This window comes from Manacus vitellinus, unplaced genomic scaffold (assembly GCF_001715985.3).
Source record: "Manacus vitellinus isolate BGI_N305 unplaced genomic scaffold, ASM171598v3 scaffold_104_pilon, whole genome shotgun sequence".
NCBI lineage: Eukaryota > Metazoa > Chordata > Aves > Passeriformes > Pipridae > Manacus > Manacus vitellinus.
In genome coordinates this window covers 780,760-801,583 of record NW_021938821.1, presented here as the reverse complement: position 1 = coordinate 801,583, position 20,824 = coordinate 780,760, and the positions used below count along the sequence as shown (strand labels likewise).

The window sequence follows — 20,824 nt, the reverse complement described above, 5'->3', positions numbered from 1 at the left end:
AGGGGGGAGCAGCTCTCAGCCCTCTCTCCTGGGGGAAAGAACCAAGAACCCAGAGTACCTGAGCAGATTTGCACTTAGGGATGAAGCAAAACAGTCACATTTTGCTTTTGTTCGTGTTCTCTCAGTGTCCTCTGCCAGAAATACCCTTCATCTTCCACAGTGGTAGTCACATACACACAGAGAATCACCAGGTTTTCTTCACCCAGCGCATGTGAGGGGTATGAGGACACAGCACAGGGCACAGAAGTGCCAAGGACACACAGCTGAGTGTTGCAGCACAGCCTCTACCCCAACAGCTCTCACCACGACGTCTCAGTGCTGGCTACAAACTCTGAAACCACGGGGTCAGCAAACCCACAGCCAACCCAACCTTGTGTGTCACATGACAACAACACGGCATTTAGGCTGGGGACACACCTGGCTGGGGACTGGTCCCCCACCTTGAGCAGATATTCTGCATTATTCCCTACCATTTATATTCACGTGATCATATTCTGACATGGTGTATGAAAGAAAACTGTACACAGAGACTACTTCTCTCCTCTCGTATTGTAATGCAGAAAAAAATCGAAAACTAAAACATCAGATGAAAAAGAAAAGAATCTTATGATTCATGGGCCATATTATCCCAAAAATGATACATTAATGATGAGAGTAATTTGCCCCAGAGACGTGCCCTGGCCCCAAAACTACAAGAGGCACAATGCCAAGTGATTCAGGCACAATGTGGCGGAGATGAGAAATTCGGGACTTGTCACTGTTACAATGGAGCCATAGCAGACTGGCATGCTCCTTGCAGCCATACTGCCAACACAAACCAAACACCAGTGGAGCAGGAAGGCTTTCATTTTTGGTCACAGTTTGGTGTTTCAAGTTGTTTTAGTGCTTAACCAACTATATCCAGAAAAGCAGTGTTAAAATGATCATTGCAAATCGCTCCTACTTGACAAAGGTCTGCTGTTGAGTTACGGTGTCTGAACAATTTACTTCGGAAAAAAGACCACAGATATGTTTATATTTAAATAATTGTAATGGCTAGAACTGTCACAATCAAACATTTCTGTGCCAAATATTTATGCTCATATTACCCTGTAAATAAAGCAACGTGATTTAGGTTCTTAAGAAGAAAATGATGACTGTACCTTACAGCCTTCACAAGCATGTACTCCATAATGGTAGCCTGAGGCTTTATCCCCACAAATTCTACATTCAATGTTTAATGCTCCACTGGATGATTCATCTATGCTACCTGGAGCTGTGGCAAAATTAATGGATGAAGGACTGGATGCTGGTGAAAGGGTGTCTAAAAGAAAAAGGAACACTTCATAAATACTATACTATCCAGGTTGATACAATTTCTAAATTAAAACCACACAAAAAATGAGCTTTTTCTAAAAAATAATCTTGAGTTAACAGTCACTAAATGAACTAATAATTTAACCATAAGTCTTTGAAAAATAACTCATATTACCAGTGCAAACACACACAAAACACAGGGTGTACCTTGCTAATTTTGATGGGACATACAATGTCAACAAACAAAAAGCTTTGCTGAAGTGACTCTGGAAACAAGAACTAGAGGGGCGATAATGGACTCAGTAAATACACATCACACTCAGATATTTTATGTTTTGCTTATAATGGGAAAAGCATTTCTGAATTGTACAATGAAATAAACTCTCCAGATGTGTTACTAGTAGATGAAGATGTTACAAAACTAACAAGTTCCAACCTTAATTATTTCAATTAATATTTCCACCTTGTGTAAGGAAAATATTTTCTGAGGCCAGGATTTCTTCTATCTTCCATCTTGCAACTTGCACCACAAGACTTCAGCAAATTAATGGGTGTGTTATTTTAACAGACAGATTAAGAAACACTCATGAATGTAGGTCAGCAAGTATTATGTTGGAAAAAACCTTGGCATAGAACTGAGAGTCGGCATTGCCAGTGCTGCCAAGCCCACAGGCATCAGAGTCATCAAGAACAGCCTAAGCCCCAGAATTTTTTTAAAGTGTGGTTTCTTTTTCCTTGCCTTATGGAATTTGAGCCTTGGAAGTTTACATTTTGCATCTTCTTTAATCACAAAAATAGAACATTTTGCAATGAACACTGAATACTCAAATGAGAAGGTGACACTAGAAGGTGATCTAAATCATTGTAGGGCCTGTACAAACTTACAAATAATTGCAAAACCTGTCTGAAGGACTATGTTATAAACACATACAGACATACATAAAGCACATCATAACTCCTCCTGTACAAGGCACCCCTCTAATGAGAATGTCTGCAACCAAAAGGGAACCAAATCGTAGTTCTACAAACATCCCTTTGGCCAATAGTGCCAAGAGGCAGCTCCCCCTGCTCCCTTCCAAACTCACACAGCTCTGTTACTGCAGGTTTTGTAAGGTGGAACAGGGATCACAGGCTGGGAATCGACTGAAAGTTAAAAACCCCTAAAACCAAACCCTAATGTCAACCAACCAGAAGGTTAATTGTAAACTACTTCAAATGGCTCTACAGCTAAAAGGTTTGCAACCCCCCAGGTTTAACAGGAACACCTCACTGACATCACCAGTGTCCCACACCCTGCAGTGATTCCCGTGCTGATCTCTCCAGCAAAGCCTCTCACAAAGGTTTTTGACTCTGGACTATGTAATGTACGAGCACTGAGACTGCAACTGGCTACTAATAATGATTTTTAAAAATTATCTTGAAAAAGGTGTTGATAATAATGGTAATTTACATCAGAAACTTCATGCTACAGTCATTTTTCAGTGACATTTTTCTAACAAACTAACTTAAACTTAAATATTGAAAGACCATGCTAGAATCAGTTTATATATTTCTAGTGTCTCTTCATCATAAAAACCAATTTAAATAAGTTTTTAATTTCTATCACTATATTTATAAAAGAAAGGTTTGTGATAAACCAAAATTCTCTTACCTGTTATGACTGAGCCATCAGATCCTGGACCATTTCCCAGTGACTGGAACTCTGTTAAGCTTAAAGCACCAGAACTATCATCACCTAGAGACTGGGAGAGGTCTTGAATGTTCTCCATATCTTGTAGGAACTCTCCAGACAAAGGGCTGTCTATATCCTCCTCCTCCAAGGGAGTAAGGGGATAGAGCTGGTTTTCAGTGTCCACCATTTTGATCAAGCAGAGCAGTCACTTAAACTTCTTTACACTGGTGAAAGAATAATTTTAAAAAAAAATCAGAATATTAATTTTTTTCTAAACACTTGAACCAGTTGCAGCACACTGGATACAGGAATTCTAATCCAACAGTGGAATATTATACAACATTCTGTTGCTCTGGAAGCTTTATGCAATATGAATCATCAACAACACAGGGGGAGGGGGGAAATTCCCCAAAAGACTTCAATATGAATGAAAGTTATGACAAGATCAATCTGTAGATTGTTGTTTCCTCTCCATTGCTGAGAAAAGTTACAAACTGTGTAAGAAGGCACTATGCACTTCCCACCAAAATTTTATAACAAACATCAATATTCCACTCACTCTTCTTGAGTAGGAGAAAAAATGAGATGCTGTCCCTAACTTGCCATCTCATACTACAAAGACCTTAGTACTAATCTATTTGCCCAACTTTTTGGAAACAGGGTAGTTTTAACTAGAAAAGGAAAATTATTCTGTATCACACAGTGCAGCAAATAAGAATATCTAGGAGACCAATGAAGGGAATTTATCTGTGATTCCCAACATCAGTTACAGACAACAGGTGTGTTTCTGTCCCAGCTGTGCTGCCAGTGAGAAGCTTCACACGCCTCAGCACCCCCCGTGCCCTGGGCTGATCCCACGGTTTGGGCAGAGGGAGGGGGGATCCTGCCCCTCTGCCCCCAGCTGAGACCCCCCTGCAGAGCTGCCTCCAGCCCTGGGAACAACAGCACAAGGATGTGGAGCTGCTGGAGCGAGCCCAGAGAAGGCCCCAGAGATGCTGCCAGGGCTGGACCTCTGCTCTGGAGCCAGGCTGGGAGAGCTGGGGGGGTTCCCCTGGAGAAGAGAAGGATCCAGGGAGACCTGAGAGCCCCTTGCAGGGCCTAAAGGGGCTCCAGAAGAGCTGGAGAGGGATTTGGGACAAGGGATGGAGGGACAGGACACAGGGAATGGCTTCCCACTGCCAGAGGGCAGGGTTAGATGGGATACTGGGGAGGAATTCCTGGCTGTGAGAGTGGTGAGGCCCTGGCACAGGTTGCCCAGAGAAGCTGTGGCTGCTCCATCCCTGGAAGTGTCTGAGGGCAGGTTGGATTCTTCAGGAATGTATGATCACATCCCCAAGGCAAGTGGCACAGATTACTGCAGATAATCTGACAAAGATTTTATGGCTAAGCCTTCTGCATGCATTCAGAACAACGCCTGCAATCTCACCAAGACTCAAGATACAGAGACGTTTGGCAGATGAAGAGTCCTTACAAAACATTACTTTGACAAAGAAAGAGAGAAAGAAAAGGAACCAACTGCAAACACTCCTGGTTAACATCACCACTTATTCTCTGGCAATACTTTCAATCTCAAACATCTTTGTACCATTTCTCTGTTGAGGCAGCATGAGCAAGCCCAGTCACACCCGGAACTAGCTGTGCTGTTTGCTCTTGGTTATCTATCAAAGTCCCTGACATAGGCAGAACACACTCAAACTGAGAAATGAGAAATCACCTGTATGGACCTGTGAAAACAAAGTTACATTGCCATCCCTGAGATGGAGCAATTTTGTGACCAGGGAAAAGCGCAAAGAAACCTCGATGTACCTTGGTTTTGTGATGATAGCTGAGAACAACTGTTCTCCAGCAATCCAAACGAGACTACCACATTTGTCTCCCTAAGGAGGCATCAACAAAAAAGGAAGGAAAGGAAAGGAAAGGTGTGGGAGCAGAACTCTGAACATGGCAACAGCTGCCTGGTATCGCCCAAAGTGCACCATCCTTTTCCACATTTACAACCAGTATGAAAAATTCACCAGCCTTTTGAGCTAAATTTACATAAAAACAACCTAACAGCTAGTGAAACATAAATTGGGTGCTTCTTGTTTTAACTATTACATACCCTTTTGTACTTTCAAACACTACAAGTAAATTACAGCTGCTTAATCATTACAGCTCTTGTCAATGATTAACTGGTACCTTAGCAAGCATACCCATTTCTGAAGACTGTCAAAATACACTCATATTTTCATTACTGAAAAAGTCATAACTGATTTTTTTTAAAAGCACAGAAAAACTTTAAATAATATGTCTAGTATTCATGCAGTAAACTGCCTTCTGGCTTCTCTGTGTTTTGGGCATGTTTCCACATGCATATGCTTTCCTTGGCAGGTTTCACATAATAGGCATTGATCCTTGCTTGTATGAAAATAAAGCTTCTAAAATAAAAGGGGTAGTGAGTATGAAGCTCATGTAAGTAATATTCTCAGACAGTGTTTTGCTTTACAAAAACCTGTACGTATTACAACAGTAGATGTGGTAGCTGCAGCATGATGATTCCACTCAGACACTTGTGTCTATTAAGTCTTTACAAAAATTCTGTGTCACAAACATATTCCCAGAGGATTTACTTAGTTTCCCATATAATACTTTAGTCTCCATAACCCCTTTCCTACCCCTACATAAAACATGCACAAAGTAAACTGAAAACAAGAGAATAGAACATAGAAAAATAAGGACACAATTTCATGTAATTATGGTTTTAAGGTTAAACAGGCTTTACTGGTGCTCTCTCACATCCCGTTATCTCTGAAATATGCCAATTTTCAAAGGAAGCCTTTCCCACCACCACACTGCAAATACCCACTGAGTAACTTACCTATAAACCTGGCACAGGTCTCACAGAACTCACAGATTATCCCAGCAGAGCACCTAATTGTGCAGCTATCGGCTCTTTGCCTCAATTTTGGAAAGGGATGGAGGGACACTGAATCCCCGGCCCTTCCACATTTAATACTTGCCCCAGCAGGGGTAATCCCTGCAAGGAAGCAGGTCTCTGAGATGCAAAGGTCTCTGGGGAGCAGTGCCAAAGTCTGAACTTATTGCATACACAAATTGATCGTGTAAAGGGCTTGCGTGCAAATAGCAAGGTTAAAGTTGAAACAATCATTACCTCCAGGTCACTTGGAGAATGCTGGGGCTGAAAACAGCACATGTAAAACTAGTGATTGCAGTAGATACTTCCAGAAAATTAGGCGAACAGGAAGAGCCCTGAATATGTAAGCTGCAGGATATTTCCAATATCCTGATACAACACATAAAAAACAACTGAAAATAAAAAATTTGGCACCTAAAATGTGACGCTCAGACTTCTATCTGGGAAAGGATGCACATTTTTCTTCTCTATCACATGACAATTGATTCAGTTTCCATACTCTGTAACCTTACATACTAGTAATATTTTATATTTTACAAAATATTAAGAACCTAAGACAGAGAGAATTTACTATACTTGTGATGAAAAATTTTCCTAAGCAACCCCTTCATCAAAACTGCCAGTTCCACACCCCTCTCCTGAAAGAACTCACACTGGAAAACTTTGTCTTTGCTCCAAGACAGCATATGCAACTTACAAGTACCCTTGCCTTTAAAAGAAACCAGAATTCACATACCCTAATTTTGAAAATTGATAGTAGAACTGTAAAGGTAAGATCTTAAAAGCTACGTGAGGAAAAGTTCCATCAGCCGTGATTCCGACTCTCTCCCCAGTCCCACGGCAGGGCAGGGAGCAAGAGGCTCCGTGGGGCTCGGTTGCCAACTGGGGCAAAGCCATGACAAAGTGCTAAAAACAAGATGGGAATATTTCTTTTTTGGTTTTATATCACTTAAGCAAACCCAAGGAAAACTTACAGAGACAGGAAGCTGCATTTCTTTGGTCCCAGGATTTTCTGTCCCCTTGGATTTTAAAAGACATTGCCTGGTGTGTATTACAGATCAGTGTCTCTGAACAGGACCGCTCATCCCCCTTTTAAATGCAACCTTTCTGCTTTAAGTATTCAGCTGCATTCCCAACCCGTGATTACATATACACAATTTCCTCCAATACTTTCTTTTACTTATTTAACACATTCGTTATACGCTAAATAGTTCTAAAAATTGTTTGTTTTGCCAGGATTACTGTTTAAGATGTAACTAATACCAGGACAGCAACAAAACCATGCAGGAGATAATTAAACTATTTATTTCAAATATCATATCCTCTCACTTTCGCACAGATGCAGTTACTAAGGGAGCAAAAAATGACAAGGCGGAAATTAATTTTCAGCAAACAGAAATAAGAGAGGTAATTCAGCTCACCTAGTGTCAGACAGCTCACTTAACATGTTTGGGTTGAGTGGAGCTCAATGGAATTTCCAGAGCCGTGACTAATCTTCCAGGCCATGATTACATACTAAAGATGTGGTACTTTTCAATGAGGTCCCTTCCCTGATCCAGTTCACTGCAGAGCCTTACAACTATTAGTGCTGGCTCAATGCAGGGAGCAGAAATAAGCAGCTGGGGAGAGGGATACACGTGCTGCATGGCCAACAAACAAACGTGCATGCGCAGGCTGAGCCTCCCCTACAGAACGCAGTGACGGGTCTGTAACCCTGCATCTGCACTGCCTGATGGGTCTGTAACCCTGGCACCTGCACTGCCTGATGGGTCTGTAACCCTGCATCTGCACTGCCTGATGGGTCTGTAACCCTGGCACCTGCACTGCCTGATGGGTCTGTAACCCTGCATCTGCACTGCTTGATGGGTCTGTAACCCTGGCACCTGCACTGCCTGCAGGAAAGAAGCCAGTGCCTCTTCAGGCCCCGGGGAGAGGTGAAAACTGCTTTGCAGATCAGGCAGCATCTTTATTAGATAAGTGGTATTATCATCTTTTGACAGGGGCATGGAGGTCAGGATCATGCAGGTTGGTATGGGCACATCCCCCCAGATACTCATCATCCTTCCAGCACTAAAACTCCCACAGAAACCCAGTAAATGGAAGATATGGGCATTTACTCTGAGTTGAAACAACATGCTCCAATAAACAACTGAAGTAAAATAATAGTTCCAATGCTGGAAACTCAAGCTTAGACTAGAATCGAGCTCAAAGAAAGTCTTCAGCTGCTTGTAAAGAATAAAACAACATCCTAGCAGCAAATGGCTTTCTAAGAGAGAATTTTAAATTCAACAAGGCCCTCAAGAACCTGGTAACTAGGAACCCAGCTCAGAACTCTTTACATTTACACTTTCTCATTAGACCAGAAATAGATTTCATCACATTTCATCCACAGTATTAGACTAGTAACTCCAGTCACTCTAGCAGACAGCTCAACTTCAGATGTAAAGGCAGACCACAGCTCTGGGTTACTGGCACACTGAGATCTGAAGCCTGTACTTAAATTAGCCCCTGCCACCCCCCTTAACAACAGGAGTCAGATTAGGCTTCATCAGCAATGGGACAGAAAGGTTGTGCAATCTTTGCCTCCAGGCTCCAAAGACAAGACTTACAGGTCTATCACCTCAAATCTGCACCTCTCTGCAGCCATGCTTGCCCTCTTCCACACAAACGGCCACCAGCTGTATCACACGGCATCGCTCAGATCTGCAGCGAGCTCCTTTTGATAACAGAAACATCTTCCTACCTCACTTCTGTAAAGAGTGGAGATGGAACTCAAGCTCAAATAGGTTCAAGTCTGCACAGAACACCAGGAGGACTTGGAGATTTTTTGGTTAGTTTGGGTTTTTTTCCCCTCCTCTAAATGTGAGTTTTCATCCCAAGAGTAAATGTTTTGGAGGTTTCTGCAACTGGGAATAGGAAGACTTGACTTCTCTTTCTAGTGAATGCTGAACTGAAACTAAAGTCAGAAGGAGTTATATGTCAAAGGAAAGCTTTCAAATCTCTTTTAAATCTGTGTCTGCTGAATTCTTTAAAGAGTTGTCTAGTCAGGACTTCAGTATAAGTTAACAGTAATATTAGTTAACAAACTGTATAATACTATATTAGGGTTATTGGCAACCTATAATGTTCTCCTTCACTTTACTATTTTCTTCAAGAAGTGTTTTTGGAGCAGTCTTTGTTGCACTTTTTTTGTTGTTGTTGGTTGGTTGCTTTGCATTTTTTGAGTTTCTGGGCTTTTGTATTTCTTTAACTACATTATAACTCAGTCTAATCTTTAGAGGATTCAAAAACCAAGCAAACATTGTAAAAGACTTAAGTGGAAAACTTTCTGTTAAAGTCTTTCATCTTGCTTCAACTTTTAAAATCCAGATGCATAGAAGTCCTGAAAAAGTGGCAATCTGTAATTGTGTGCCTCTGTTTCCATTTTTATAGTCAATAATGAGCTCTGACACATGGGTCAGAATTGACTAGAAGCTTAATCTATAAATCTATAGAATAAAGATACTATTTTTAACATGGCTTTAGAAAAAAATCAGCCTGGACAACAGTATGAAGGAAGATTTTTCAATTCATTACATTAGTTGTTAATGCACTTAATGCAAATATTCATATTGGAGTTCATAACATCCAATATTTTTGAGGCACGACCACTGAAGAAAGTATTTTACTAACAAGAGATTCCAAAAAAAGCAACGATCATTTCTTTTCCACAAGAAACTAAGCCGTGGCAACACTGTGGTAACCAGTATGTTTTTGAGTAGTCCGTGTTCTCTGTCATGGGCTGTCTTTCAAGTTCAGTTCCACCAGTACCTCTCAAAGCCCACCAGAGTTTCTAAAGAACACCCTTCACTGTTCTATAAACTTTTACACCTGCAACACACTCTCCCTTTTCTTTTCCCCTCTCCAAAGAATCTCCAGGTTTTGCATTTCCATGTCAGTACCTCAGGTCACAGTTACATTCCACTCAAATCATTCCATACTTGAGGAGGATTCGAATGGTTATATGTGTTAATCATATCAGCCACAGCAGTTTGTGCTCCAAACTTCTCCGGACTCTAAATCCTTTGTGACAAGCCCTTGTGGGCTGTGAGGCTCACAGCACACTGCTCAGCACACAGATGCTGAACATGCACACGTGGGGACCACAACTGCTGAGAAGCCAAGATCATGTAGGGCTGTTCTCCCTACACGTACATCGAAAGCTGGGATTTGATTCATGGTTGATATTTGAACCAAGGCAAGGTCACATTCAGACAAACATGACATACATGTATTTGCTATTTGATCCAAGACCCAAGGTCACGTTCACACAAATGTGTCATCTGAGTATTTGCTATATTTTTATTACCCTGCTGATGAACTCAAAGCTCTTTCACTTTCCCCATGTATCCCAAAAAATCCTTACCCATTTGTTTGGTGTGCCTGAGAACTCCTCACCCATTCATTTGAAAGTCACCTCTTTTTTTCTAAGTTTTGCAATACTGTACAAATGTCTGACAAGCTAATTACATTAACCAAGATTTTGAATTGATTAACAGTCAGGGACACCTCAGCTTCAGAGATCAGTGCTCAGATTGAGGCTAAATCTGGTTGCATGTTATGGCCAGAACTAAGAGAATTAAGAAAAAGGAACAAACCAAACACCCCACAAAAAGTGTCTTATAAACTGTCTGCACAGATTAGATGCCCTAAACCATTATAATTTTTTTTCTAAAAATAATACACAAAAGTAAGTTTGAGTGGTGAAGTCAAAGCTGATTGTGACACGTCCAGGGTTTACAAACAGCCCACGCGTTTGTCCCAACATGCTGCTCACTGGGAACCAGATCCTTAAGACTGAATTGGAATGTTGCAATTGTTTCCTTACACATGTGATTACAGCATCTCAGATTATGAAAAGTGCCTGCTCAACAACCTTCTAACTATACCCCTGATATTCTACAGAGACCTCATTTGTTGAAGGATAAAGACATTTGAGGGTAAAAGGTAAACAAAAATTGTATTTCAGTGTGGTAACTAAATGATTATCTCCAATATAATCAATTTTTGAAGTAAATAAAATGTAAACCCCTTGCTAAGTCTCCTGCAGAGAACATTTTACTACATATGGTAAAAATAAACTTCATAGGATAACAAATTAAAGACATCTGTGCAACTAAAATTGTCAATTAAAATTATAATCTAATACATACAGAGGTAGTGCCAGGCAAAATTTTTGGCCATTTTCCATTAAACATATTGACTGTGCTGTTACATAAACCTCTCACTCAGAAGTTTTACTTGCTCACATGCTTGATTAAAATAAAATAAAACCAAATAAACCAACACAAGAACATTTACATGACTGTTCTATCAAGAAAGACATCATAATTTTTACAAGCACAGCTGTCTAGTAACTCTTTCTAACAAATATGAAATTTCAGACATACTATATTTATGAAAAGATATAAAAACAATTGTCACTAACTTAAGAGTCAAACAAGGCCTTTAATGCACTTTCTGACACTTAATACTATTTCATCAATCTTTAGGGTTCATGTAAATGTATGGATAACTTAAAATGAGGTTCTTATAAACTAGGAGATAAGAATCCCTCTTGTTTTATATCTGCAGACCTTTATGTGTGACAGCAATTGGTATATATTGCTGATAATACCTTATTGGCAGCAACATACTCTTTAGAACTTAGAATCCTTGCTGTGTTATAAATAAAAATACCTGTCTTCAGCTGAAAATTACAGTAAAATGAAGGATAAGAAATAATCACCTAATCTTTTGTTCTCTGAGTATATTTAATATTTTGGTATGATTTCAACCTTGCTTATTTGACAGAAGAGCAAAGGACTGATCCTGTGAAATAAATACTTTAGCTAAATACAACCTAATTCAAGGTCACATATCAGACAGGTGCCAAGTAGTTCTGAGTTTACTGAGCAGCAGTGAAGTTTTTGCAATTGTTTAAACAGCATGATAAAAGCTGGAGAGCATCGAGATAGTACCCAAATTCAAAAAGCAGCATTCATGGGTGTTTACTACTGCCAGCATTAAAACACTGGGGAAAGGATAAAAAGACAAGCAAACAAAACCTTAAATTAAATTAAAACTTTGGGGAGAAGGATAAAAAAGCTTTAATTTCCATTCTTTGCTCCCAGAGACACCACATTTCCACAGCACTGGCACTCCTGCTGTGCTGGGATGCCTCCCTGCTCCCCTCCCTGGGCTGTGCTCACGGTGCCCCCTCCCCACAAGCTGCTGGAGCTGGGGCAGCCCGTGCTGCTGGGGGCTCCTTGTCTCCTGGGCTGGTTGGCACAGGACAGGCCAAACAGAACAGGGAACTCTTGAACTCCTATTGCCTCATTTCCTCAGGAGGCTCAATAACGGGTTTTCCTTTCTTCTCCCAGGCTACCAACTTCCATAACAATTAGAGGACTTTAATGCCTTTGCAGCCATTATTGCTTTCTCTGATTTGCCAAGGCTTGCAGGTTCAGAATTACTCTGTAGAGGGAGAGGACAGCAGACCATTCTGCATATACCTGACAGGTAACTAGTCCAAAAGACATGAGAAAACAACCCTGAAAACAGCTTTCGCTTTAGCACTTTTGGAGCATAACTCTCTTCCAAGACAGATCTGGATTTTTGCCTTCTTCCCCCACATTTTTTTTCCAGTTCATTTTCAGTATTTGTTTTATATTTACTAGGTTTTGTAGAACACATAAGTGCTCAACAGGTGCCTGAAGTTACGTCAGTATTGGATTATTCTACAATTTCCAAGACTTGGAACTCACTTGGACTCCTAATCACATACTTTATTAAGAAAAAGATAATTGGCTGTCCTTGAAACAGTGGTGAAATATTCACTTTGGTTGAAAATTCCTGACCCGTGAGCAAAAATACTAGTTCTTACAGACATCTTAATGGTAACATTCTTCCTGAATAAAGAGCTATTGTTCTGGAACAATACTTCTAAATCTAAAAGGAGAGGGGAAGAAAAGAAAAAGATAAGTTAAAATTCCTTAATGCAAAAGGCTGAAAGATGATTTGGTGTGTTTCACATATTGAGTTAAGATTGTGAAAAGCTTCAGTTGAGTCTTACCTGCCTTTTAATGATAACTTAGGCCTTGCAACTCCCCATTGTTAGTCTGCCTATTCAGATACAACTTCTCCACCTCACAAACTCCCAAACTTTGCGACCCTGATCTCGTTACACAGGTCATGCTTAGAAAAACTGAAATAAAAAAGCCCACAGCTTTGCATCTGTACCCGTCCCTGCAACAGCTCTCCTACTTACGACCAGCATTCCTTTAAAAGGGACACGAAGTCTCTTAGTGTTCTCTTTTTGTTTACAGCTTCAATTCCTACATCTAGGCTCGGGCTCCTTCTTATTTTGGCTCGGGACAAAGTCCAGTTACTTTGGTGTTTCATGCTGCAACTTTCTTTTCAAAGACCAATAACAACGAAAAATATCTTTCTGCCTCAAGAGTGCCCCCTTTCCGTCTCCCCATCCCAAATCTCAGGTTACAGTTTGGGCTTTGCCCTGGCACGCTCCTTCCAATACTCTTTCATCAGCCATATCAGCCAACCCCAAATCACCTCCTATCACCCCCTGGGGCCCTGCAGTCTCCCACCCCAGCTCCTGCAGCGCCTGCACAGCTGCACCATCTGCAGCCCCCTGCATGATTCATCACCCACCACAACAGACCGGGATTATTCACTGTTTGAAAAGCTACAGAGCAATTTACATCTGTTTCTGGAAGAGATTCAAGAAGCCTGAATTCGCCTTCTTAGCAGAGAACACCACCACTGTGTATTTTCAGTGGTTTTATTTCACTGATAAACTCTATTCCCTTGCCCAGACATAGTAACATGACTGATTTGATAAACTTAATTCAGCTTAACAGAAGAATTTATATCCTATCAAAAAGAATGATCCTCAGACAAGGTATAACAGATTTAGGCCCCTTCTGCTTGCAAGTGTACTTTTGCAAACTGAGTCATTCCAATGGGCTAGCTTTCACACTCTTCTACTAGCACAAAAAAATCTAATGTCTTCTACAAACAGCACCTGGAGTTGTGTAGTTTACTTATTCTTCATTGTGCTACTATTTCACTCATTCCTTCGAAGTATTTTACAGGCTCTTGTTGCTCAGTTATTACACTTAAATAAATACACAAATAAAACCTGCTAAAAATAATCTAACTTCAATTTAATGCCATGTCACAACTCAGAGTACCCAAAGTGGAATGAGAAACAAAATTCTTTCACTTTTTGTTTTGTTTGTTTGTTTGGGTTTTGTTCTGGATTTTTTTTGTTATGACAAAGGCCTTCAGTTTTAGTCTGATAACCTAGACATCCCTACCTTAAAAAGTTTTTCTTTGCAACAAATGTATCACACAAAAACAAAGTTTACAATGAATTAGCATTGCTGACAAGAGCCTTGGCAACTGGCATGAATGCAATTAATCTACATTTTTTGGCAAATGGACATCAAGTACTTGTACTTGCAAGCTCCTGACACGACAGATAGAGGATATTCTTGGGACACATGACTTCACAGCTCTAAATCAGGTCACTCACTACAGCATGGAGATCACAAGCCCCACACTCCTGCGAGATCCAAAAGTGTTAAAACATAAACGATTATTTTCCTGCCATTATTTTCCCGGCTCATCCTTCCCATGACAAGAAGGGTGTCTGGTCACCAGTTTAACGGCAATACCAGCATTGCCACCCCACTCCTTTTAACTGAGGAAGCATCTGAATTGCAGAAAGGTGGAACTAAAACATGAATCCAGGGAAACAGCCAGGATAAGAAAGCCTGTTTAAAAAGCAATATATGTACTTTCATATTCCAGTTTTACTTCACTTTCTAAGGCATTTCAGCCGGCTTGAACCAGACTTTGAAAGAGCAGTTATGGGGACACAGCATTTCTCTGCAGAGCCAAACTGAGTCACTGATTGCAAAATAATGTTACCTAAAGGGTACTTAGACAAGCTTAAGTAACATAAGAGCTCCCTCAAATCACAAGGACATCCCTTCCACAGGTCCCCGCACCTTCCCTCTCGCTCCTCCCTTCCCAGCCACGCCACCCCCGTGCCTGCGCTGGCTCCCGCCCTTGGCCACCCTGCACTAGTACGGGAGCCCAGAGCGGGGCCAAGCCGAGTGTCGGCGTCCCCCGGGACACCACCCTGGGCACACCGGCCTGGCCCGCTCCCAGGAAAAGCCCAGGCCAGGAGCACAGCGCTGTGCCCGGGAGCCAGGGGCAGCCTGGGGAGGAGCACGGCTGTGTCCAGCCCCCGAGAACAGGCCCTGGCACGGGTTATTCCCCGGGCAGACACGGCCTCGGTGAAACCATCCCGTTCGCTGAGTAACACGGGAAAACCAGCCAGAGATGGCTGGACAGACCCCCCGAGGGGCTGCAAAAGGGGGGACAGAAACACACGGGTGGTAGATGGAAAGAAGGGGCCTAGACCAGATCTATCACGCTCTGTAACCACATTTCTTGCTGTAGTCTATATCTGCAGGGCTATCAGGAACAACAGAGAGAAGACATCCTATTTTCTGTCCTTTTTGCATTTATGTGCTCATTCATACACACACACACCCCTGCCATGTAAAAGAGAAATCGAATGAATGAAAGCTGCAAACTGAACAATTTGTATTCTTAAAGGCTAATCACTTCTACATTTCCACAGGATTTATTACAGGATTTATAATCTTGAGAAAATGCAACTCCTTGCAAATTCAGCTGGAATTATGGCAGCTCAGTATGCTGAGAATCAGGTGCCCAAAATGTACATTTAAGTTGAACATTTGACAGTGTTTTGAAAACATGGGCATGTTTATGTGCAGTTATGTCTGTGTGGCAGCACAGAACACAACAGGTACAGCTGCTGCTTTTTTCAAAGGCAGTATCCTGTGCTGCTTGTCTCTTACTTACAAGGTACCAAGGCTGCTGCCTGATTTGATCAGTCTGGCCTGCTTAATTGCACACAGCAGTCTTTTATCCTGAGGGGGGTAAGAATAAATAAATTTCACTATATATATATATATATATATATATACACACACACATATTGTAATCTTCCCCTGAAAATTGCCAACGAGGCAACAATAGTCACTATGACCTCTGGGCTGCAATTATTTTTATTTTAACATCAGAGTGAGTGCATTAATGGACATCTGTGCTGGAGCATTCCCCAGCCCTAGGCCAGAAAGCCACCAGGCACTGCCTGCTGATGAATGCAGGAAGTCTCCAAAGAAGCCTGCTGACACGAGGCCCACCTTCCCCCTCACACATGCTGCATAAAGATGGGGGGAGTTCTTTTGTTTAATGGCACCCTGCCCCACGACTCCAGTGTCAGGTACTTCATACCATTCTTGCTGAAGCAGTAACACTAACAGCAGGTTAGGACATATCATCACTAATTCAAGTCTTCACTTCCAAATAGGTGTTGCAAACAGACAGAAGTTCTTCTTACCTTCTGAACATTCACATTCAGTGGTTTGTTCTGTGATTTGTTATATCAATCATTTCCAGTAAATAATTATTTACAACAGAACAGGCATGTAGCACTTATTTGTGTAACAAAAAAAAAGAATGGCAATACAAGCCATTCTGTATGCAAATAACAGTATTCACTCAGCCTAACAGTGCTGGCTGCATGGATATATACAACAAAACAGTAATCCTGCCTCCAAACCTTAATCACAGGCTGTGAAATAGTTTCAAATGATCAATTTTTACGATCATTTTTTTTTGTTAAATATAAATAACAGTGAGTTATTATGGTACCATTTTTTAATGTAAAATACATCAAACTCTAAGCTATCCATAATGATACATTCTCTCAGCTCCAGGATATTATACACTCACAGATGAGTAAGGTGTTACTCAACCTGCACTTCATTTGCACACCAAACAGCATTTCTGGTTTCCTTCTATGTACTTACCAACAAACTGAAAGCAAACGAATGAGATACCAAAAAATGAAATATGAAAATATTGGACTAACTTGCTTTCACATGTATTTCATCTGCCTGGAAACAACTTCAGTAGCTGCTCACTCCTCTGAGTTCCTCAAGGCAGACACATTTTTGAACAAGTTTATTTTACTATTTGGAAAGATTAAGTGAGTAATTTCTCAGTTTATATATTTTTTAAAAGCCATGATAGTATATCAGCATTTCTAGAAAGGAATGGGTAATCTGCCAAATGCTGGCCACTCCTAGTGTTTCCACAGGCACAAGACAAATTGAACTTAAACCAATAAATTTAGAGGAATATCATACCAGAGAACAAACTCTGCCTCTTTGGTAATTTGCATCTTTCAATCTCCAAAGTAAAAAAAAAATTCAACCCCATGTGGATTTTAAGACACAGCAAAGACCCACACAAACTACTCACGTAACAACTCAAGCTTCAGTCAGCATTGGAATGCCAATGAGTTGTATTTTATAATTTGTATTAATCTGTGCACGAGAAGCCCTTCACTGGACACAGAAATTACACTTCCTAGATATTTAAAGACACATGCAATGCACTTATAAATAAATACTGTTTCATAAGCAGAAACTATGAGAACTGGTATGAGGAAGTGGAGTCAGACTTGGCAACATCTCAATGCCACATGCAATCTGGTCACACAACAATCTTCTCATATCAATTCAATGTTTTTAAGACATGCCAAATATCACACTCTTTCAGAGATTTTAGTTTTATTTTGATGATTTAGAGCCTAACCCTACCAGATAAGTACTTTTTAATTCAGTGAAAAAAACAGCATTCTGCTTCATAACAAGTTGTTCAATATTTAATTTGACAGTGAAATCCTGATCACTCTACTTCTAAAATATTAAGAATTCAGAATTCTAATAACTATTGCCTAAGACCATAGTAGATATCAGAACATAAGGAAGTTTTATTTCCTCTGCTCTCCTGATTGTGCTACTGCTTTCTGTTTATCAATTATTTATTGGCACTGCTTGCTCAGATTTCCTTCCTTGTCAGTTGACTATACATTAATCACTCCTGACAGCGATTCTCCCCCAAATGTTTGTTCTTCCCTAGCTGTTCAAGAACAATGCCAGGACAGACTCCAGCCCACATATGTACTCACCACTTCAGGTAGTATCTTGCAAGGCTGTAACAGAAGTTGTTTTCCAGAATCTGTTCCCTTTCCATTTCATGTGCACATTGGTGATAACAAGTGGTTCTTCATCAATAAAAAGCTGCTGACATCCTTTCTTAAAAAAAATAAAAATAAAGAGTCAACAAAATTTCCCAAAGCTTACTATTCTGATTTTATATTGAGATGATGTAATTTAAGGCTTTTCAAAAAATATTCCTTAATGCTTCTGCAGGAAAAAAAACGCTGTCATTTCACTTGGGCTAAAATTACATTTTAAATGATTGAGGCTTTTAATACATCACCAGTTTTACAGCAGGACCACACTGACATCTAGCTAACTAGGGAATATGACTAGTATATCCCAATATCATTCTGATCTTTTTTTCTTCATACTAGAAAAATTCAAAACCACTCAACTAAGAATATTATAGTGAAAGCTCTGTGCTATTTTAATTATCTGTTCTAAAGCAAAATACTTTTACTCATAAGGAGCATTCCCACAAACGTCCAAGCCTTTCAATGGACAAACTGTTATGGTTTCCAAGGGGCATAAGATGTCTTTGCAATGGGCCTTTTAAGTACCATTTACACCCCCAAAGGTACAGATTTTGCTTTTATATACTTTACAAGGTCCATTAAAAACAACAACAACAAAAACTATACATACCTCTAAAATGCAAAAAATTAAAGATTTGGGGAGATTTTGAAAGAGCAGTCAGATTAAAAGGAAGTTAAAATTCCAAAATTCTTTAGGAAAGTATGCTTGAACATATAGTAAATATTAATTCATTTATCTTCCAAAACAAGTATGGTGTCCCCTTTTTTCCCCTTGCAAAAATATGCAAGAAAAACAGAACTCAAATCTCAGTAGGAAAGTTACAATAAACTAAAGAGAAAAATAGTGCTGTTTGCAATTTTGAAGTACAAGCTGTTCTAAAAAGAAAAAATACTAAGAAAAATTCCTTTGCCCTCCTTGTCCATCTTGGGACAACAGTGAGCATTATAATCCATATTCTAGAACAAGATAAATACCTTAGGCCATATATCCTACTCTCCTGTAGGACATAATTTCCCCTAGTATTTTTATAACACTCCACATGTGAAATATTAAAAGCATAACTGGACGAAATCACAACTGAAATGTAACCCTCTCTCCCATGGTTTAAAATTCATTATAGCATTTATGAAGACTACAGGATGAACAGGAAATAAAGACCTTAAAGAACCACTGAAAAGCAAGTGACAAAACCACCAGGTGTTTGGGATGTGCAGGTTTGCAGTAGGTAGCCAGAACTCCCTGTGCACCTGACTGCAGAGGATGACAGTCAATATAAAGTAGCAAAAGATTGATAAGAATTTTTTTTGGACCACACTAAGAGTTCCTTCCAAACATGGGAAAAGGGAGGGCGCATGCTGCCTGCACAGTTCCACAAACCTCTGATAAGGTCTGCACACCCTCATCCTTCCAAAACACCACATCATGTTACTCAAAATCCCCAAATCTGCCACTAAATTAACTAGGAGCTGATGGTCCCTTGGCAGCTCACACCAGCTAACAAAGGTTATGACACTGGTTTAGCTTTGAGCAGACGTGTGACCACATCACATGAACCACAACTGCCCTTGGTTCCAGCATGAGACCAGGTAACCTCAGTGCTCAGTCAGGGATTCAGAATTCATAAAGGAAACAGTTCTTAAAGCTGATCGGCTTTGCTGCCTGCAAAGTAAATATCTAAAAGTGATCGGTGCAGGATGCCAATGAGAAAATCTGTGCATGTTCTGTAACACAAGTGCAGTTTGACCACCACTTTCCTTCACAACAAAACTTATGTGACACCCCTATTAGTGCAGTACTACTAAGACATCCAATGCCACCAAAGTGCCAGACATTATCATTCCAGATAATCGTGTCTGATGAATCCTGTACTCATACTACTTCCCTCAGCGAGCTTGGGAACAGCTACCCGTGTTACTGAGACTGTGCCAATCTTAATATAAATACAAGGCAATACGTCTTCGCGCTCTTTTCCATCAGTACTTCTGGAATGCCTTCTGAAGAGCAAGTGACCAGCCCCAGAGGGACAACAAGAACTCACCAAACCAGAGAGCCCCCACTCCTAGGACAGAGGGCTTCCCTCCGAGCGGCCGACCGGGAACAGCACAACCCGCCTGGCCCAGCCAAGCCAACAGCGGGAACCTCCAGGCTCGTACTTTCTGCCCAGTGCCCGAGTTCATTCCAGGTTAAGGACAATCCAGATGTGCCCCATTTAGGACACATGACAGTTGCCAAGCAGCACCCTGTGTGACGGGACATCACCCCCCCCCGTTCCCCGCTCCCCCGGGGACATCACCCCCCCCGTTCCCCGCTCCCCCGGGGTTCCCAGGCTTTGGTCTTGACCTGCCGCCGCCGCGCTGGGCCGGCTGCTGCCCGTCCCGCAGGCCCTGGCCCGTCCCCGCAGCCGGCGGCGGCGCCGAGCCGAGCCGCGAGCGGAGCCGCGTACAGCATCTCCCTGGGCCGCTACCTCCGCCCGCTGCCTCCGCCGCTCCGCGAGGTGCTTTCGCACGCGGGGCGAGGGAGACTAAGGAGCAGGCGAATAGCGAGGAGGGGAGCGAGAAGAGAGGACAGGTCATTTAGCAGCCGCCGCCGCGTTGCGAGGCAGGCGCCGTCACCAGCCCGGGCGCGCTCCGCGGCTCCTCCCGGAGCCCGGCGGGACTCGGGCAGCGGCGGCGGCGGGGGCCGCGCTTAGGCAGTACCGTGCCATCGCTGCCCCTGCGGGCTGCGACTGTGCCGGGACCGGGCGGGGCACCGCCG

General features: G+C 41.5%; 1 protein-coding gene across 4 annotated transcripts in view; it reads right to left on the bottom strand.

The window, feature by feature from the left end:
- The window catches only part of PPARA (peroxisome proliferator activated receptor alpha), a 28,741-nt gene extending 8,461 nt beyond the window's left edge, over positions 1–20,280 (bottom strand). For 2 of the 4 annotated variants that reach the window (XR_003916222.1, XM_018088549.2), the window contains exons 1-4: positions 20,109–20,280; positions 18,001–18,123; positions 2,948–3,192; positions 1,143–1,303 (exon numbers count right to left, since the gene is read on the bottom strand). Coding sequence is in view for 3 of the 4 variants with exons in the window: in XM_018088549.2 (XP_017944038.1) it covers positions 1,143–1,303; positions 2,948–3,155 (369 nt within the window). In the remaining variant the exon portion in view is untranslated. Of the gene's footprint in view, positions 1–1,142; positions 1,304–2,947; positions 3,193–5,825; positions 6,008–18,000; positions 18,124–20,108 lie in introns of those variants that run through there. The other 2 variants (XM_029963691.1, XM_008927389.2) reach the window with 2 other exon arrangements.
- Between the last annotated feature and the right edge of the window lie 544 nt (positions 20,281–20,824).